Genomic DNA, 21801 nt, shown 5'->3' on the forward strand with positions numbered 1-21801 from the left:
CTCTATGACAACAGTCAAGATTAATGAGCTGAGAAATCAGACCCAAACACAAGGTCTATTTTTTTCCACGTCCAGTTCACTCCAATGTTTAGGCCCTCTCAGCGTAAGGCACATGGAGGTTGCTGCAACACGCATGATGAGAAAGATTTCTGCTTGTCTGTGCTTCGTTCATCTGTCAGAGGGTCCACCCATATTTTACAGTGCGGGAGAGAATGATAGGGGCCTCTGGAATACCTATATGAAAGTATGGGTGGGGTAGAGTAACATCAGTGTAAATAAAGGTATTTAAAACCATGGCAGACACACTCAAGGAACTTTGAACCAGCAGCAAACATGGGCCAGTAAATAAAACTCAGGTGATCGAGAGGATCCAACATGAGTTTTGTTGTGAAACCAGAAGTCTCTCTGGTTAGGAATGACTGAAATGTTGTCAGGATTTTGGATTATAAAATCTTTGTTTCTTGAGGTTATCAAATTATTTTTGCTTACTGTAATTTCTATGGGTCTATGGTCCCTTTTCCATTGTTAAAACTTGTATTTTTTAATACCAACATCATGTTTTGTTTGTCGTTCAGATTTTTCTTTTTATCTGCAAAAATAAAAGTATTTTTTATTTTCAAATTATTAAAAAATATATTATTTAGTGATTTAGTTAGATGTCACATGACTGTACAGTATATGAGGTTTTGTGTGTTTAATGTGTATGTAGGCCTACTTTATACATGTTTTACACAAGTAATTCATCACTCCACTTCTGTGTGTTCTCAATGATTTGCTTAATAAAACAAATTACTGGTAACTTTCATTTCTGGAAGATGTGTGATAATTTAATTAGCTTATCACCGAAGAATAATTATTTTACACGTTACAATACAGCTTTTGTTTATTAATATGAACTTCATTTTCCTTTTAAAATATATATTTTATAAAGATACATTATAAAAGACCCTGATCATTTGAGTTTCTGGAATTGAAACAAAATTTTTATTACATTTTCAATTTTATTTTTATGATAATTCCACACATGTACAGTATGAAGAGTTAAAATAAAAAAAGTTAAATTTTCTGTACTATATGACATCAAGTTTTATAAAAATATGATTTCTATTTATATGCTTGTGAGTAAACATTTTATAAGAATTCTCATTAAACAAATAGTGGTGTAAACAGTTTATTTTAAATGTGGGCAGAGATGTTAGAAACAGTGTGATTTCTTCTGAGTGGATATAATAAATTATACTAATAACAATATAATTTAATAATATTCTATTTCCAACTATGAAAAAATATTCTTCATGCAAATAGAAAAGCTTATCAATATTTCCAAAATGAATGGTATCCTTGAGTAAATTCTTTGACTGCTTCAGTACAATGGGCGAGGGAACTTTTTCATTATACGAGGGCCATGTAATCTCTGGACTCTTTGTTTTCCTTCAGCTCTCAAATGTTCCTCGCCACCTCGAGAGCTGGCTAATGGATGCAGATGGAGGAAGTGTTTGACATTATGGACACAGCAGTGCTTGTTTTAGAGGAGCTGGTCATGTGGTCTGCCTTAGCAGGCCACACAGTACCCCCTTAATGTGACCCAGACCCCCCAGCCAACTCCAGGGGGTTTCAGGAACTATCTGCTCTGGGGGAACTGAGTGTCAGTTTAGCCCCCTAGTGAACACAAGTCAACATGCCTTAATCCCCCCATCACCTAAAGTTACACTTTTGGGTCTGCAATTAGCCAGCCGGCCAAATCTCCCACACGCCCTAGTGAGCTCGCTCTTTCCGAGCCCCAGCACGGAACTCCAAGCTGGGGCTGTGGCCAGTGCTCAGAGCTCCGTGCTGGGAACCAGAGCCGCTGCTTGTACTGCCGGTTTCCATGGCACAGTGCCGGACCGGCCACATGGTCCCTCATCTTTCACTGTCACCATGCTGGAGAGGAAGAGATCAAAACAAACATGTGGTGGCAGGGAGAGCCTGACATGATGAATCGCTGTAATCAGTATCAGACAGGCCAGCGCTCGCTCTGATTGGTACAGGCTCCTTTTGAGAGATTCTTCAAGTGACTGAGTGGCAAGACGCACAGAGCAAGATCTGTGACCTGAAGCATAGCCTAAAGACCTGAGATATGGCTGATTCAAGCAAAACCACCACCAAGCGAGGTCTGCAGATCATTCTACTCTGAGCTACGCTGAATGTAAACATTTTCTAAGGTGGGGAAATGTTTGCAACATGGAAGCCGGGTGTTTGGTGGGCGCCATGTCCATTATCAACTGGCCCGGAGCCATGCCAACAAGAATGATGGGGGTGTAAATTCCAGTCCTTGGTATCAGCTCCGTTCTGCACATTGTTTACCTCCTTTGTGACTTCCTGCTTCTTCATCTTGGAAGAGGAGCACAGGAAGGGCCAAAAGTCCCCCCTCAACCCAAATCTCCTGTATGCCAAACAAAAAGCCACATTGTAGCTCATTTTCCTGTCTCCTCCACTGCGCATTTCCAGCTGGGGGTGTGGTATTGGCATTCCTCAAGGTCAAATCTCTGCACGCCTCTGATCCCCTAATTTCACTGTCTGGGGTTGGCGTGGGGGCTTCTCTAATGGATATGTTACCCACTTCCTGCTGCTGGTAAGAGGCAATCCTGATCCTGCTGTCACAGAACAAATTGCCACGTTAAAACCCCACTAAACACCTTCAGAGACATACTGGAGGATGCGTCATCTTACCGACCCCTGAGGTTAGAGCCTTTCGTCAGGTGGGCCATAGGGACGAAGCTAGCGGGCAAGCAAAAATGAAGAAACAGGATCAGCCCATGAAAGGTGCATTTACTGACCGGAGTGACTTTGAAGGAAATATTCACTCAGCTGAGTTTTTGGAAGAACAGGATCAGACTCTGGCCACCCCACTGGCTTGGACGTTACCTCCGCTAACACAGTTATTAATTTCAGCTAGAGAGGGAAAGTACTTAATGGGATATGCACACATGCACTCAAACACATACACACACTCATACACATTCACAGTGGGCCTGTCTGTAATGGCCTTTGACTAGAGGTCTGTGGTCCAAGTTCACGAAAGCAGAGGCTGGTGAAGAGTGAACAAGCCAGGGTGACTGAGGAGGGACAGATGGAGCAGCATTGTGGGGATGGAGGGATGGAAGAAGTTGGGGGGTTGAGGGACATGAGGTGGTGGTGGTGGTGGGGAGGGGGGATCTCAGCCTTGAGCCCCCTCTGCCAGAAACAACAAGCAGGCCTTCTCATATTCAAATAAATACCAAGCCAGTGGGGAGCATTGAGGGGCTGCAGATAAGGAGGAGGCAAGGGGCGAGAGCCAGACTGGAGGATGGCTTCTCTGCTACACTGAAGCCTATTTAGGATCACGGGCCAGGCCGAGAAGAGCAAAGCAGGCAGTGACAGATTTATAATGAGCGTAGATTCTGCCTTTGCATTTAATACCGGGCTTAAGATGTATTAGAGAGACAAAGGCCGTGGATCCTGCTCGGGGAGAAGAAAGGCCTTAATTAATTTGGGGAGATCACGGAGGCCCCGGGCCCACATCATCGGTTCTTTGTGGCAGGAATGCCAGCTATTTACCGGCGCTCCAATAGGGCTGCGGGGAGAGGTGAGGTGATGACGACTGGGGCCGCTGCGCAACAGATAGGGAAAGGATACTTTTCAAAAGCTAAAAGCTTCCCAGTTTTAAAACAAAGACGGGAGGGAAAGAGAAGAAGTGATTTTGAAAAGGGATCTGACTCCAAGCAACCCCCTCCCCACCCCACCCTTCCTATGTCCTACACAGACATTCCAAACTGTTTTTCTCTCTCTCAGTCTTTTCATGAGAAATTCAACTTGATTAATACTGATAACAACTCTGAAAGGAATATTCAGTGGTACAACAGTACCACACATACTGTAAATACACACAAACACATGCACACACATGCCATTTTCCTGTCCTGATGAAATGAAGGAATACATTTTTAGGCATTTCTGCCACCATATAGACTGCGTCTTACAGTAATCTCCTGGTAGTTGGATGATAACTGCCTGTTCCCCTCTCTCTCCTTTACAGTGTTGCTTCAGGTGCGGCGGGGCTGAAGGGAGCAGAGTGTCGAGGCCGGCCTGCATCGAGCAGGCTGCACAGAGCCTGTTGAAGGGCACAGTTGGCAGCTGTCAGGCCTATATTCGTTAACTCAGAGAAGACATGTGGAGAGAGGACCTTCCTTCCCAAAATAAACAAATAGCGGTGGCACACATCTTTCCAGACTACTGCAAAGGGGAGGGAGAAAGTGAAAATTGTGCTTTTCTTTCTTTGTCTCTTTTGATTTCTGCGTGGCCGCTTGGACAAATAGACCAGGTAGTGAAGTCGTCAAACCTCAGAATCCATAAAAATGAAGAAGAAAAACTGGGCTCAAAACAGCACAAAACATATATTTTACATTGTGGACTACAATGTATAAACCAACTGAAAGAAACAAAAAAGTCATATCAGGAGGAACATTTTCTGAATTTGTTATAATGTCATTTTAAAACATGATATTCCGTTATAGTGTATGTTTTTTCTAAAACACTTATGTGCTTCCTGTGAGATTCCTAAATGAATAATATTAAAAGGTGAAGTCTACAGCCTGTTTTCCAGTGTTTTAACAATGTGTGTGGGAATATATGTTGGAATTTTCCTGGAACAGACACTAGGGAATCATGATTTTCACCTTTGGTCAGCCATTGTGTTCATTTCCATTGTGTTTTTATGCACATGTCCTTTTATGATGACCCCCAAAATACAAAGAGAGCTGGGCTGAACAGGAAAACCACATTTATATGCCAACAAGGAAATGTGTTTGGGTTCATTTTTTGGTCTTTTTTTCAGAAACAGAGTAATTCCCTGTAATATCTACAATAAGTTAATATGGCTATAGACTCACAGGAGTCAAATAAATCTCCCAATTGTAAAACATAATTACCACCAAAGCTCCCCTAAAGGTCTGACCTATTTGTAAAATAATTTACAAACAATATGGATACACACTAGACTAGATCTTATTGTGATTTTATGGTATTTTAGTATGTTATTATCTTATTCCTGTGCCTTTAAGGGCCTGTAGCTTTGCTGTGATATTTGTATTATTACTGTATCTACTGAAGTTGATAGGATTACTGTACTATCGCCTTTAGACATGACTGAAGGACGATGCGGATCTGCAAACATCAGTAACACAATGTGAGCACAAACTCAGAATTTCAAAATCAGTATTTACCATCTGCAAACGTGCGCCTGCACAAATAAACTCAGTTTGCACAGTAATCATCTCTTTTCTATATCAGCGTGCATATTTGCACATAATAACAATGTTATACATCATTAGAGCGACATTTTTTTAATTTATTCATGATGGCAACCAACCAACGCCGCGGAAAACGTCTTCTAAATATCCAGCTAACCACTCAATGACAGATGATAGAAATGAAATTACAAATAAGGAAAAACAAATAGTGATAGACATCGGACAAATATTCATCACTGTGGTAAAATGTTTGGACGTGTTTAGTGAAAAACTCCAGCTAGTATTCGCGCTGATGTGGACATTTCATTTCGGGAAAGGAGGTGGACATTTTTTTCACCGGAGAAGTGAATGAAGGCATTCACAAATTTAGCCAACAGACAAAATGACACCACTCCTGGTTCTATAAGGCAGCAGACGGCTTGCACCTGCACAAAACTAACAAAAAGTTAACATTTATGTTTTTGCATTTAAACGGTTTATATACTACTATCTATGTTAGATATATTCTATTTTGTATATTTTTCATCCGAAAAAAACAAGGATAAAATTATAATGAAATTAAAGATAAAGCAGCAAATCATAGTGATACTAGAACAACAGAAGCTATTCTTAGTATTATTTGAAAGGCCTGTGGTCACTGTTCACCACCACAGTTGCCTGTAGGAATATTAGAGAAATAGTATCGGGACTTTTCATTGATTGCGTTGATACATAAATAAACATCTAATGTAAAAGTATATAAATAATACAGAAATTACACCGACAAAATATTTTCCCGATAAGATTACTCAATTTCTCATTTCCGTTTATTCATTAAGGTTATTCATGAGGTGTAAACTGAAAAGCCTAGTAATTGCTAACTTATTTAAGGGCAGTCTTTATTCAAGGCGCCTAACTTGAATTTTCTTCTGAACATAGAATTGATTTTTATTCATATGTAGGCCTTTTTTTGCCTCATAACGACCACCGGCCGGAGGTCCTATAGATAGCTGAGGCACCTTTTTGAATGCTTCCTCCTGCAGACCTGCGTCTCTCCGCGCATTTCCTGAAGGCCGGCGGAGAGAGCGGACACCCCGGGCCCTCTGCTGTCAGCGGTCAACTGCTCACTTCCTCTCCGTCTTATTCGGGGATTTAGACTAATATTTAGATAGGATAGGGTTTTATACGTGGAGTGCGTCGCCTCGGTCCCTACAGCTTCAGTCAAGCAACATGAATGTGAAAATCATTGTTTTTATGATCAGTGGAATAAGCCGTGATTTATTATCTGTTAAATGATGTGAGCGTGTAGTTGATCATTTTATCAGCCTGACTGTGGCAGAGACAGGCTCGTTAAAAGAAAGACTGGAGAAATAAATTTCTCCACAACGCCAAGCATAAAAACATCATAGGAGGATGCTCGCTGTTTTATTGTGTCTGAGGGAAGAAAGCAGAAAGAGAGGAGGAGAAGACGGGTCCTTCCCGAAATACGGATGACCTAATCACATCTCTGTTTAATAATAACACAAAAATACGTTTACGAGATCTGCGCCATTTAATGCGGCACGGGCGGGAGGTTTTTGGGTTTGGTGATTTGTCATGTTACCACAACAGGACACACAGGACCACACAGGCCTCTCCTACAGTACATGAGGAACAGAAGCATCCGAGTCTCCTGTAAAAGACAACAGGAAGAAAAATCCACACCGTGCGGGGATCTGTGCTGTGTGTGCCTGACTGTCAGAATGTGTCAAGCGAAGACAGTTGCAATCAGCTGCGACGCTTTTTTTTTATTTTGCGGATGCACTAATTAACTACGTTAAACCACATGTCGCAATTAATATTACTCCGCATCAGCAGGGCCACCCCGCGCATGGGCACTTATGTGGACTACAAGTGTACACAAGTGAGTGCTCTTCTGGAACTTCATACCAAAATGTTGAATTTAATACATTTTGAAAAGACGTCGGTTCAGCAGTAACTGAGCTGTGGTAGTCCCTCATCACTCTTCCCTCCATATAAACTATATGAAGGCATCAATTAAATAATCATTTAAATACTTTGTTACAATAATTAAATCCCCACACTGGCCACAATGTGAATACTAATATTAGCATCATCACATGTTTTAATAAAAAACAAACAAACAAACATACAGTGGTCTGATTAGAGAGAGAGATGGGGGCGAACAGAATATGTCCGCGCTGTTCTGTGTATGTTCAGTGAATGGAGAAACGCTGTTCAGGCTTGTGTCCTCTGATCAATGAGGGCTGCTCACGTGCTTTGCTCACTTTGTCCAGTTGTTGTCAGCTTTGGCCCTTATGTGCTAAACTCTTCAGGATCGAGTCTGCAGCACGGGGAGTCCTACAGAGCAGAGATATTGCAAATGAAGTTAAAGATGTGCGTAAAAAAAAACCCATACAACTGTCTTACCAGATTAAAAGGTGTCTCCTGTTAAAGCTGCTTGAATGCTACAACGAAACAACTCAGCCATTAATAATATCCAACAGGCTGTAGCTGCACAGACTGTGTTTGAAATTGCATTCTTATTCCTATGAAGCCACAGCGTGCGCATCTCACACAGTGAATCAATACTTAATATTCCTATTTCTTGTGAGCTGTCGTTCTGAATTCTCCTCTCTCTACCTCCACGGCACTTTTTGAAAAATGGGTTAAGATATTTTTCGTAAGGGAAAATGCAGCTCGCTGTTAAAACAAATAGATTTTTTCGGTTTAATATTTCAGCTGAAATGTCCAGCGGTGAATGCCTCCGCTGTGCTTTGGCCGCTGCTGAGGACTGCGAGCGAATTCCAACACAGTCTCTTCCCAATTTGATCCGCTCCTGTATTTTGTCTGTTATCACCTGAGTATTTACAAAGGAAGCTTCCGACTTGGCAATGATGAAGTGAGTCGGTATCGATGGCATCATATCTGATTAAAAAAGGCCGGCATACACTGGGAGGAATACATCATCTGAGCGATTGTTTACACTGGTTTTGACTGCGCCGTGCGTGATTTCTTTTATAGAGTAATTAATGCGCAGAGGCCACACTGGAGTTCCCCCACTTCATGAACAAAAGTAAAGTCACTTCTCTATCTCTCTATCTATGCCCTAAACAAATTATTTATGCTAACTGCCCCCCATGGAGAAACATCCAAAACAAATAGGGCTAATCCTCTAACTGCTTTATCCCATTAGAACCCCGCTGGTGCCTTCACACTTAATTCAATGACTCCAGTGTAAATGAGACTATCCCGCTATCGCAGCAGCTCCAACAAAACACATCTTTGGCTGCTGCACATTAAAGTTGAACCTCGATAAGCTGAGAACCAACAAGGCGGAGAGGTCAAGTCCAGCTCCGGGCTGAAGTGCCACGTCTGTCTCTGTTTACTGACTGCACGGATGGCGTTTTGCTCGGTAAAATGTCTTTTTGTGTGCAGCAAGGTATATGAGAGGTATAAAATAGGTCGACATTACACAATCCTACATGGTACTGCTTTTGCCAAAGTACTCAGTAGACAAATAAATAAGCGCACGGGTGGATGGCTGGTGTGAGTGTCTAGTGAATCATTCCTTAAGAAAAAAAAAATAATGTCTGCCACTTCTCACTTGTTTCCATTTCTGCATTTCTTGGATCCACATTTTCTTTTTTGCCTGAATTAAAAGCAACAATCTGATTTCTGCGTGTTGCTTGACTCAGAAAACACCCAAAACATTTGAAACTGAAGTTAACAATGTGAATTCTCTTCTATTCCTTTATGTTTGTACAACCTTGTTTAAAGAAAATTACATTTGCAGAGTGCACTCTTTTTGCACTGCAGCCCCTGATGTTCCAGGCAGCCCGGGGCAGGATCAGCTCTATCTGGCTCTGAACAGCTAAAATATGCAAAACGCATATATGGCCATAATTTACTGGAAAAGTGGCGCACTTTGAAGCCGGACATTGCAATGACGTTGGAGTTGAATTCGAATGACTGACACGGTCTTATTAAAATAAAACATCCAGTGCAGAGCGCAGACACTTTTTTCCTGGTAGTGCAGGGAGGCGTGGATCTCGCTCACTTTTGACATTCTCGTAGCAGTAGTAGCTTCTCCTCAAGGCAGGACTCAGATGACACCACCCCGCCACCGACCGGAGGAGAAACAAGGGAAGCTCTCTCGCTGCTCTCTGCGGATGAACTATGTTTTGACACCAGGACCTGTTTAGAGGTTCATCAAATTAATCTGACCACCGGGGAGCTTTTCACGTCTTCACGATAGCCGTGGGAATACTTTAAGAACAGTCTACCCCAGACTCTCGCACCCACGGAGCGCCGGTGGCGGAATGTGAAAACCCCATTTTGGCGCATGTTATTCTCCATTGTGCGCAGCCTTCTCCTGCTTTCTGCTCGGTTGGAAAGCGGAGGAGGAGGGACGGCTTTTCCCGACTCGATCCCTTGCCTATGGACGACGGCGTTCCCCTCTCTCCAAAGGCAAATGCTTTCAGTATTGCCTCTCTGATTTCGGCTGCAGAGCAAGCAGGAAACGCAGCGTTTGACAAACAGAGCACCGGCCTGGACAAGCCAGACCTGCACAGCCACAGTTCCTTTAAAATGCACTACAGCACTGTCACCCGGGAAATGGAAGGTAAATCTGTTTGTTGATGCCCATAGAGCTGCTGTAGCATGTATACATCTCACCCGAAATGACATAACGCCCTTGCATCTGCTCGGTTAATCGACATTTTCAAAACCACATATGGGTGCGTTGGTGTATGCATGAATGAAATTATTGTAAAAACAAATCCTGGCACAGTTGGCCCACTATGAAAAATAATACTAATTCAGTCCTGGTTATAGGGGAGTCTGCATACAAATCAGCCAGGCTTTCCCATTCGAAAACCCCAAAGCGTTGGACAAAGAGTCAACTTTAATTCGTGGATAGGATCACATACATTGAAAATGAAGCCAAGAGGAGGAGGGTTTACACGGGCACCCTGTGCGTAATGGTAAAAACAGACCATAATATGCATATCCAGCTCGGAGGGGGTGTATATCCATTCCATACATCTATTTGTCCAATACCGAGAAACGCAACAGTCACCTGTTGCCTGTTTGTTTGTTCATGCAAATCAACGTGTGTTTACCTTGTAAACCGTTTACACTCCACTCTGCCGGCCAGATCCTCTATTGTTTGCTAACGGGGTGATGTGGGCGATACCCTTATCCAAAAGTTAAATGGGTGCCGGAAAGCCCATTAAAAAGGGGCGCACTTCTCTGTCAATCAGTCTCGTCCCAAGGCGAGGAAAGGGCACATTACCTGCAGTTCCTTATCTAAATAGAAATAAGAACCGGTTTTATCGCAAAGGGGAGGCCCTCTGCGTCAGATAAGAGAGGAGACTGGGTTGCAGTGTAACTCACTGCAGCAGCTCACAGGCCGCTCACAGCGCAATCGATCCAAAGCAAAAACTAATTCACACGCATTCGAAGCTCGTTTCTGCGAATAGTTCAGAGATTCTCCGCGAGCACTGCGGGGGTTTTGGAAACATTTCGTCACTATTCGGACGTTTGCTATTTTAGATCAGGCAGACTGTAGTATGCTGGCAGTGGATGCAACCTCAGGGATTAATAAGAAGCCGAGACGGAAACTTTTTAAACCGAAAGGGTTGCATTTGTGCGAGACATCTTCATCTGGAGATCACTGAATCCTGCTTCTGTTTTTACTATCTGTCTTATAGCTGACTTTAAGTGCAAGGCATATTTAGTAAATCCAGTTTTTTGGGATGATTTCAGCCATATCCAGTCCGTGGCTGACGCAGCTGTCCCATTTTTGCGATGTTGCAGCCTTCACTACGAGCAGCCTAAGCAGCCTCAACACGCCGGGGGGCTACCACCTCTCTCCGTCCCCCGGGGACCCCTACAGCCAACATGAGTCCCACTTCGAGCCCTGCCCGGCCGCCCAGCACAACTACAACTACCCGGGGTCTAACCCGGGCCAGGCCCCACCGAGTGACAACGGGACTCCCAACTGCTCTTCGTCGTCCTCCAGCTCTACACCGAACAGCAAGTCTATAGTGAAGAAGAACCCCAAAGTGGCCAACATTAACGTCCAGCTGGAGATGAAAGCTTTATGGGACGAATTTAATCAGCTGGGCACGGAGATGATCGTTACCAAGGCTGGCAGGTGAGCACAAGTTAAAGTCTACACAGAAAGTAAAGTTACTTTTCTCCTCCTGCACATTTGGGCAGACCGGAGAAATAGGCAGTCGACTAAGCTTTATTGTAACATATAATATAGTAACATATAATATAACTAAAAAGACTGACGTCTTTCTATATATTATTTATTATAGGTATTTTTGAGCATTTAATGCTGATGAGGCAAATCAAATATGCAGGATATACATTTAGATTTAGTTTATGTCTTTTAATTTGAAATTATATAACATTGCAAATAGTACCAAACTAAATAAGTGAGTTTCATTCAAATTAATGTAGATTTTTTTTCTTCTTCTTCTGTGGTTCATAATGAACACACTTTTTTCTCTATTCACTGTTTTTCTTACTTCTGTGTATGGGTCCAGACTGGTGAAACTGTCTCGCATTATAGAACAGTAAACAGAAATCATCGTCTTGCTTGTTGCACATTGAGGCCTAAAATGTTTGTTTACAAGCCGGATGAATGAAATTAATGAACACTGACATAATCTTTGTGTCGGCGCATCGGAATTTATAAAACTGATTTTATTTAAAGCTGTGCAGGTGAGCAGTTCAGGCCTGCTGCCGGATGTCTTAAAGACGAGGTCAAACGCATGGAGGCTTGTGTGTGAATGTGTGTGTTTTTTGTGTGTTTTGTGTGTGTGTCAGCTGTAAACACTATGCTGACCTGATCCTGCTGCGTTTTATAGATCCAATAAGAACTGTGACTCTCGGCTGGTTTTACGCACCGCTGTTACGGAACATATGGAACCTTTAATCTCTGAGTCTACGTGTGTGAACGAAGATCAGCTCCTATACACGCTGATTACAGTGTTGCAGTACTGTTTTTATTCGGACCCAGGCACGTGTTTAGCTTTTTTCTTATTTCCTCATTATAGGAGTGTCTGGCTGCTTCCCTCCCTCTCCTCTTCGGTCTCACAAAAATCCATTCTGGTTACATAAATTGCATAAATAAACCAAACTCTGGTTTTGATTTGGTTAATTAAAACAGATATGGTCATTTAAAGATATCTGATTGGTCGATTTTGCCTTTTTAATTTCCAAATTTTAAATGAATTAGATTTTTATTGCAGAATTTATACTTAATTCTGCTTGTATCCAACCAGCGCTGACCTCTGATCCTCGTGGAGAGCCAATAAAATGTTACACTAATATCCAGTATACTATTATTTTCAACCAGTGAACACTAAATATAGCCCGCATAACGTCTCCAAGTGCAGTCCTGAGTTTTTCTGTTTTTTAGGAGCCTAATTAATTTAATCCTGAAAGTGAGGGGAGAGTTCCCCCGCTCCGCGCTGTCTGACAGGAGAAAGGAGATCTGCAGCAGAGCACTTTAAAAGCTCCTTCAGCCTCACCTAGCCACAACACTGACGTTAATTGAGCGTTGATTTTAGGATCCCTTTCACTGACTCGGCGGATTACTCAACTTTCAGCTGATGTTCTTGGGGATACGGATCTGCCCAACATATGTGAGTTGGGGGGGAGAAATGTTTGTATGTGCATGGGCGCTGACCGAGACGCCGCATCTTTCAGACCAAACCTTACAGCAAAACTTCCAAAAACGATTTCATCCAAAGTATGGGGACAAAGCAGAGAAATTATTGTTAATAAATGAGTATGTCATCACGCAGAGAACGCTGCTTCTAAATGGTCCCTGTTGTATTTTTTTCTTCATACTAATTCTGGATATTTTTCCTCTCGATCGTGATGATAAAAAGTTCTAATTCAAAACTGGACTCTCTAAAGAGTAGTACCACACCTCTCCTACCCAAATAACACCCATCTGCGCGCGTGTTTCCGCCACATTTGTGTAGGCTCTCCATGTGTCTGGAACTCATCAAAAGAGCAGACGAGAAGTTAAAGCGTCTTGCCAGAAATTACAAAAGCGGAGCTAAAAAGCAACAAACGCAAAGCTCCATTCAGATCGGGGAGAGTTGTATCTGGTTACGTACGGACTGAATCACGTCATTCCCAATAGCCTGAAGCTCCTGTCTCCGTGTAGCCTCCAGCTCGGGCCAAATTACGCTCTGTAGGCCTGGAGCTGCATATCTCTGCAAACACGCCGGCATTCTGAAAAATACTTTGCTGGCTCCTCTGACGAATTCCAAATAATTAAATCAGCTGAACACACACACACACACACACACACACACACAGACGATTCAGGCTCAAAAAGTAGGACATCAAAACTAAACGTGCAACCATGCAACCATTTCAAGCCTAGTGTTAACAGTCGCCTCGTGATATTTTTTTATTTCTTTGCCAGGAGAATGTTTCCAACTTTCCAAGTGAAAATATTTGGGATGGATCCCATGGCAGACTACATGCTCCTGATGGACTTCCTGCCTGTAGACGACAAACGTTACAGGTAACATTTTCGATGTCTTTAGACAACTGTAACACACATCTGTCACTACAGGACCGTAAAACAGGGTTTACTGAGCTGCACAACCCACACTTTGTAGTAACAAATTCCTCTAGCAAAATAAAAACTACAGTATAAATAGACGCATACGTGTCATTACTATACATGTTTAGACTAGAACATTTATAAATATTTCCACCACTGACCAATTTATGCCCGAAATATGTTGACTATATGCTGACATTAGAGATACAGTAGGCTAAATGTCATATATTTACCTTATCATGAGGCCTATTGTCATTTTTATACAGCCTCGGTGTGTCTCCATACATGTCAACACATGCATGTAAATTCTGTATCCGTGAGTAGGCGACTTTTATGAAACAGAATAATGTCGGACAATCGGAACCTTGTGTCTAATTCCGTTTTTGTCGGTATTTTTACAGGTATGCTTTCCACAGCTCATCGTGGCTGGTTGCCGGTAAAGCTGACCCAGCCACACCGGGCAGGGTGCACTACCACCCGGACTCTCCGGCCAAAGGCGCCCAGTGGATGAAGCAGATTGTCTCTTTTGATAAACTCAAACTCACCAACAACCTGCTGGATGACAACGGCCATGTAAGTGCGCGACTGGAAATAAATGCATGTTAAAAAAACAAAACAAAACACAGCAACGGCTTCAAAAATCACTACGCAAATAATTACTTAAAAATATGCAACAATTTAATGACTGTAATGAGTAGCATTATCTAGCGCAGCTGTCACAGTGTCAGATTTGACTATAGACTGCTAACTGTACTAACTGTAAACTCACCATTTCGACACAGTAAGTCCCAGCAGAAAGATTATTACCCTTAAAGAGAGGGCTGGGCATTTTATTCGCCCTCAAATTGATTGATACAAGTGATTTAACAGTAATAAACCCTGATATTTTGACTAATAGTCAGATGTTGCCAAAAGCCTATTTTCAGTCCACACAAATGGCACTGCACATCAGGCTTTACTCCAAAAATGACGGCAAGGAAGTGGAATATTTCACCACTGGAAATTATTTCAGTCCTTCCCGCTTGATCTTCCACTCTGTGTGTTCCACGGAGTGTTTCCTGTGTCGTTGCATTAGTTGTGAAATCAGAAAGAAAACGACAGATTTTCGACTTTTGGGGGAATATTTTAGCAAATGCTGAAAAGTGTGAGACATGCCAACTAGTGGATGAAAGTGTGCACCATGGGCCTGAAACGATTCCGTAACGATCGTCATTATTGCTCCGTGGTTAGACTTTTAAATGAGAATTGTGCTGATAAAATATTCTCCGGTGGCCTTTATACATTTAGATAAACGTCACAGTTTTAAATGGCTCTGCACATTTAACAGGGTATTTCTGCATTTAATGACATTTACCAAACCTGCTTATATCCACAGTATATATGTATGTTGGAGATGGGTGACAGGGTTTTAATATTTAGTAAATAAGATCATTTTAATAGCTATAAGTCACCAAACTACCTCGATTGGTACATTATTTAACTATCTATTTTATGTATTAATTTGCTAAAGCTTATTCTTATTTATTATAGCCTAATATTACATCGAAAACAGTCTGACTTTAAGAATTTAAGCCTTCAATCCTTAAGCGCAGTGTTGCATTATAATTCTATATGGGTGCTGATGAATCCTCTGGTTTTTACAGATCATCCTGAACTCCATGCACCGCTACCAGCCCAGGTTTCATGTGGTTTATGTGGACCCCCGCAAGGACAGCGAGAAATATGCCGAGGAGAATTACAAAACCTTCGTTTTTGAGGAAACCCGCTTCACAGCGGTCACAGCGTACCAGAACCACCGGGTAAGAAGCCTTTATTAGCCTGTGTGAAACTCACATGGTGTGATGTGCAGCAACTATCAGCAGCTATATGGGGATGTGACCTGATTGTGAAGGCATATGAATATAGGCTATAAGATAAACCAGACATTTTGTTTTAACATTATGGGTACAGCGGTGAAAAACAGAGCCACAGGGTAGGCCTATAACAAGGTCACTTTCAACTCCAATATTAATCAATAAAAGAAGATTAAAACTAGGTTTTGTGATCGTCGCGCGCACTGTTCAAAAGCATTGAGAATGAATCAGTTGTGTTCCGTTTCTCTTCCACTGCGCGCTTTTTACGCGTAAAAGGTGCCTCTGCTCTGTGCGCACAACTGTGCTTCCTTTTCCTGCGTCGTCCCTGCTGTTTTCCATCAGTTCTGTTTAGATTCACACATCAGTGCATTCATCGGTTATTCAGAGCGACTCGTAACGATTGAAACATTAGAATAAAATGTCCTATCAGCAACTTCCCAGTAGTAGTGAAGAGTGTGGGAATCGGTGCGCTATTGTGATTGTAATATTCCCGTGACCACATGGTGATCAGGCTAGAGGAGGAAATCGCTCTGTTCTATTTGATCTTAAATGTCAGGTTTTCCAAAGTGTAAATTCTTTTTACGATGCCCCGCTGACTTACAGTTAAAGTGGGCATTTATCACCCTTATAATGTGACTCATGAAATGGAGACAAAATGATACAAATGAGCAGAATTAAATTTGAAACGTTGTAAAATTATGATGATGGTGAGAGACGTATTCAAGGTATGCTTATGAATGTATGTATGACTGGGACTGTGCCTGTATGGGAATCTACAAAAGAGACGCTTTGCAGCTGTAAATGTTACAGAAGAGTTCAGAATTAAACATAATCTACAACAATATATGCCTTGTATTAACTGGCAGTAATATGAACTCACTTGCTGTAGCCCTGAACAACAGACCTGTAAGTGTGTACTTACATATTTTATTAAAGACAGCAGTGTGTTCAAATGTGATTTTTTTTCAAAGACAGAGCAGATTTTCCACCTAAACCTGTTCATGATGCTAGCCTATCACTGCTGTCCTTTCTAATAGAAATCCAATGCAATGACTAACAGAAATGTGACATAGTGCATGACTACAGTATGCAGCACTGAGGTTTATTTAATGTTGTGCTCTGGATTTCAGATCACACAGCTGAAGATAGCCAGCAATCCCTTTGCAAAGGGCTTCAGAGACTGTGACCCAGAGGACTGGTGAGCGCTTACACTCAAGCAATACTGTCTTATTGGCATGTTTTCACATGGTGTAAAAATGTCAGACAGCATTTGCAAAATAGTTTTGCTGTTTGTTTTATCTCACGCAGGTGCCAGATGGGTGGAGTTTGCCACATAAAAGAACACAACCAGTGCCATGAAGTTTAGAAATCACTAGATGTTGTTTGAAAGTCAATCGACTGTGCTTTTCTGTCATTGACAAATTAGCAGACACTCTCGTAATTGTCACAATGGAGTAAACCCCACCCATCTGGTATAGTCAGGCAGCTGAAACCAATGCAAAGATTTATACCAAATGCTGTTCATCCAGCTCTGCAAATTACTTTTTCTTTCTTCTTAAAGCGATTACACTGAAGTGTATGGGAGTTTTTGATTACTTTGTAGAACAACCAATCTGAGTCATGTAATAGTTGCTTCACATTTAATTCAGTGTAAATTGGGGGCCTGTCAATGCGTAAATGCTCATTACATGCATCAGTGTAAACTCTTAAAATGTGCATTCATCATTTTAATATATAATAAAGAAATTGTGCCCTTGACATTCATTAAATGAGTATGTAACTGAATCCATTCTCCCTGCTCCAGGCCCAGGAATCACAGGCCAGGCTCTCTGCCAATAATGAGTGCCTTTGCCAGAACAAGAAACCCAATGTCATCTCCCCCTCAGCAGAACGGCACAGAGAAAGGTCTGCAGCTCGCTCTTTGTTTCATTCCAAAACTCATGCCTGCTATCAAACAAGAAACATAGTCACATTAAGTTGTTCAGGCTTAAGAAGAAAACATTTTTCTTTCAATTGCTGGCATATTTCGCCTCATTTTCTCTTAATTTCGTATCCTTAACTTAAGCGCAGTGGTGCATTTGCAGTATCAGGCCAATACTGGCTTTTAATTAAACATCAAATATCAGCCAGTCAGTGTCATCCCCTGCCAGTAGAGGTTCTTAGGCTATTATATAACTGACTACAAGTTTGTAACACAGTAAAAGCTGCAATGAAATTAACATTTTTTGACATTATGATTTTATTTATTAGTTCAGAGATAATAATTTGATCAATTAAATATTGATTAAATTGAGAGTTTCACCTTGGCTTTAAAAAAGCTTCTAATCCATCTGAAGGAATGTTGTAACTCTGGTTTATTGGGAAGCTCCCATTTGGAATTTAAACTGCAACATTTTGAGTCAAATGCATAATTTTATATGTATGAATATTTTTTACAGTAACATAATTAATATTTACCTTGTTTTCTAAGCTTCAATGCAGACTTTTGCTATGTAGTGATCTAAACACTGCACTGATTAACAGTGATACTCTGGTATCAGTATGAGCATTCAAAAAACAGTTTCTGTCATAACTTTCTGTAGATTGGAGTGCAGAACTGAACACACTCACTGTTTAGGAAAATATACACAATCTGCTGGTACAGAGTGTGCACAACACATGGCTTGCTCTGACTGATCTCATGTCTCTTCCTGCACAGAGGACAGTAGGCGGGAGTACGAGCGAGACCCCAGCGGCACGCCCATACACGCCGACCCGGCTCACCAACTGATGTCCCGGGTCCTCAGCCCCGCCTTGCCTGTCCCGGGAGGCCTCCACGCCGTCCCACTCACCAGTGGCCGACCCAGCCCTCCTCACGACCTTCGGTCAGACCCCCACCCTCTACCCCCAGACACCCTGCACCACCACCCTTACAAGTACCCCACCACCTATGAACACTACCTGGGAGCCAAGACCAGGCCGTCGCCCTATCCTTTACCCAGTATCAGAGGACACACATACCACCACCACATGAACCCAGCCACAGCTAACATGTACTCAGCTACCAGTGGCCCCTCTAACTATGACTACGGGCCCAGATAATGACTGCTGTCCACCAGGGCTAACGGTGCACAGCACTGTGGGAATGGAAACAGGCAGTAAAGGCAACACAGTCCTGTCTATTGATGGTTTACGCAACCTGCGTGGTGCGTTCACAGGCTGAAACTCCTTTCTGCTGGATAAACCCTGCCGTATTTATTTAAAGGAAATGCATCTTTGCGTTCAGCACAGGCTCTGAGTCCTTGAAGAGGTCTGCTTTGACCTTTGAACCCAAATGGCAATTGCTCCACACCAGGGCACCTCTTACCTGAGCGGTGCAGACATAGAGCCAGCAAACAGAGGAGACAAGAGGGACCTCTCCTTAACAAGGACAATACCTTTGATCACAGACTGGAATTGAATTTTTTTTTTTTGTGTTGGATGCACTTTTTGATTTGCCTTGTTTTTATTGCTTTCAAAAAAGCCATATGTTATGTAGTCCATCAACCTTCTAGGTAGACGAGATGTTTGCATGTTGAGCTCACCAGAGAGGGTGTCGAAACACATCAAAATGTTTTTTGTTTGAGGAAAAAAAATGCGAGATTTGATTTTGAAACGTTCTGAACATCTTGAGCCGCTCTGAGAAGCTTGTACCATGGCACTGACTTGCAGCAATTCAAAGTAAACAAATGAAGCAGAATGACTGTTCTGTATCTGTAAAATAAACATTAAATTCTTGTAATTCATAAAAAAAACTGTCTTTTAGCAGATCTTCCATTCAAAGCTCTGTCTGCTGTTGCACTGCTGTAGGGGGAGGGGTTAAAAAAGCTTACCTCACTGATAGCATTGTTCAGGTTTCTACACCGGATTTGCCCTGTTGAATTGGGCTGAGGTGTCCGCTGCTCCTGCAGTCATTGGCAGACAGGACTTAGAGGCTGTCTAAACATCGGACTGCACTATGGTTCAAATGTTGAAATCTGCACCTGGTTCTGTGAAAAAAAAAAGCATATACACACATAAATGTACTCATCAACCATACTTCCTACTTCTACACACACACTTCTTCCTCTTTTCCTCTCACTAGTCACTAGTCTTCCACTGATTAATGAACAAAATCTGTAGCAAGAGGTCATAATTGCAGTAAAAGACTTTTAAAAGATTTTTCATTTTTTTTAAAACTGTTAAGGTTTAAAACCATTAGGTGATAATAATAATGTTAAGTCACTGACTAGAAGTCTTATTGGACATTTAATAATCATTTATTATCATACTACTGAGCAAATCATTTGGTAAAAAATAAATTCTGAAATTTAGATTAATTGAAAAGAACTTACTTCCCAATTATGAAAATAAAGAACCCATGTCATACAAACTGGAAAACAGACAGCATTTACATTTCCCCTCTTCCCAAAAGGATATCATTGCTCATATTTAATGGACAGTTTGGTGATATTTTAAGAGCGTCACCGGCTCCCATCCGTGCAGCCATTTCCATCTCCTATTTGAAGACCTATGAGGAATGCTTTGTTGTCAAGGTTAATCTAGTTGGGAAAAAAGTCCGCTTTGGGATTTGTGCCTGTCACGATACAAAGGGAAACGTGCCCTAATGATTCATTTCAAAACTGTATTTTTCCTCCTTGAAGCCAGTTGCCATTGAGTGCGGAGCAGGGGAAAAGGATGCCCGAGGGCGTCTGACCTCTGACTGTTTAATGGCTTGTAAAGGTGTCAAAGGTTAAATAATGTTTCCACACATTTAAACGCAGACTAATTGGTTGCATGATTTTTTGTTTGTTTGTTTGTTTGTTTGTTTGAGCGGTGGCTATAGCTTTGACGCTGTTTACTTTAATCTATTATGAAGCCAATATGAACAATGACGTCTTAACAATTTTGACAGTCAATTTTAAGCTAGCCTGAAAAGTCTGGCTGTTTAGCTTCATGAAAAAAAGCTGATAGTCCTATTTGACAATAAAGTGTCAGTTTCATTATAGCTAATAAATCTTCCGTTTTGCGTCAGAGGGATTCACAGTGTATCTATTTTAAAGTTTAGTAGCCTAATTCTACATTAGCCTTTGTTTGCTATTTTGTTTAGCCTATCTCTAATAGGCTATATCGGGTAGGCCTATATTAAAATAATGTTAGTTCGTTCTAATTCATAATTAGGCCAAAAAACGAATAATAGAAATTTAAATGTTTTCAAAAATGGTGTATTCGCCCACACAAATAGCCCACACAACCTGTACAATGACATATTTCGTGTCCCGGTTTAGTCTGGTCAGGAAGCCGCCTGGTGTGGCCCGACGCCGGCCTGCAGGTGCTGACGAACAGTTAGTCAGAAACTGAGAAGAAGCACGACACACGCAGCACATTTATGGCCGCGCCGCAGTGAGGTAACAATAAAGCAGTTGTGGAGGAAGCATTCAGAGCCTTTAATAGCAATAGCCTACTGCAGTACAAAAATGCGTCATCACAAGTAAGAGCTCTACAACGAAAATGCAACTAAAGTATTAGCAAAATGTACTTAATGCATCAAAAGTAAAAGTATTAATTACTCAGAAAAGTGTGAGGGTTATACTATCACATACTACATTGTTGGATTATTATCACTAATGCATTAAGCAACATTTTACTGTTGTAGTTTGTCAAAGGGGATCGAATTTGAACTACTCTATATAGCTTATGTTGGGTAGTTTAATCTATAACAATGAATTATTTCTTGCATGTAAAATCTTAATCTGTAAAGTAAACAAACTTAATTACAATATTTGCCTGTGAATGGGGTGAAGTACAAGGTAGCATAAAATGTAAACAATCAAGTAAAACACAAGTACCTCTGTAGTGAAGAGCTACGGCTCACCATTGCAATAAAGAAACAGCCTTCTTTTCTCACCCCACCCGCAACAGTTGTCCAATTTTGTACCAAACTATATTCAGCAATGAAAATGTTCTTCATGTGTTGCGTTCTCAGAAACACTTAATAAATGGTGTCCCTGGTTTGGTATGCATCAGTCTGGGGAGACTTGACATGCCTGAGGTTGCCCTCATTTTGTAACCCTGCCCGACAGTCTGAAGGGACCTGTAG

At 41.6% G+C, this 21801-nt stretch overlaps 1 protein-coding gene and 1 long non-coding RNA gene across 3 annotated transcripts; both read left to right on the forward strand.

Moving 5' to 3' along the window:
* Positions 1–1188: 1188 nt before the first annotated feature.
* LOC122876212 lies at positions 1189–4608 on the forward strand. The gene is made up of 2 exons (XR_006378034.1): positions 1189–3604; positions 4055–4608. It is a non-coding gene; the product is annotated as an uncharacterized LOC122876212 (long non-coding RNA).
* A 4662-nt stretch (positions 4609–9270) lies between these two features.
* On the forward strand, positions 9271–19477 carry tbx1 (T-box transcription factor 1). 2 transcript variants are annotated; one of them, XM_044196246.1, is made up of 8 exons: positions 9271–9870; positions 11016–11406; positions 13708–13809; positions 14253–14424; positions 15495–15650; positions 16835–16902; positions 17509–17609; positions 18403–19477. In XM_044196246.1, exons 1-8 carry the CDS (start codon positions 9687–9689, stop codon positions 18783–18785), a joined length of 1557 nt encoding a protein of 518 aa, XP_044052181.1. In that variant the 5' UTR covers positions 9271–9686; the 3' UTR covers positions 18786–19477. The 2 variants fall into 2 exon arrangements, with proteins under 2 accessions (XP_044052181.1, XP_044052182.1); XM_044196247.1 differs by having other exon boundaries at positions 11067–11406.
* Positions 19478–21801: the final 2324 nt, after the last annotated feature.

The sequence above is a fragment of the Siniperca chuatsi genome, linkage group LG5, assembly GCF_020085105.1.
Source record: "Siniperca chuatsi isolate FFG_IHB_CAS linkage group LG5, ASM2008510v1, whole genome shotgun sequence".
Classification (NCBI taxonomy): Eukaryota; Metazoa; Chordata; class Actinopteri; order Centrarchiformes; family Sinipercidae; genus Siniperca; species Siniperca chuatsi.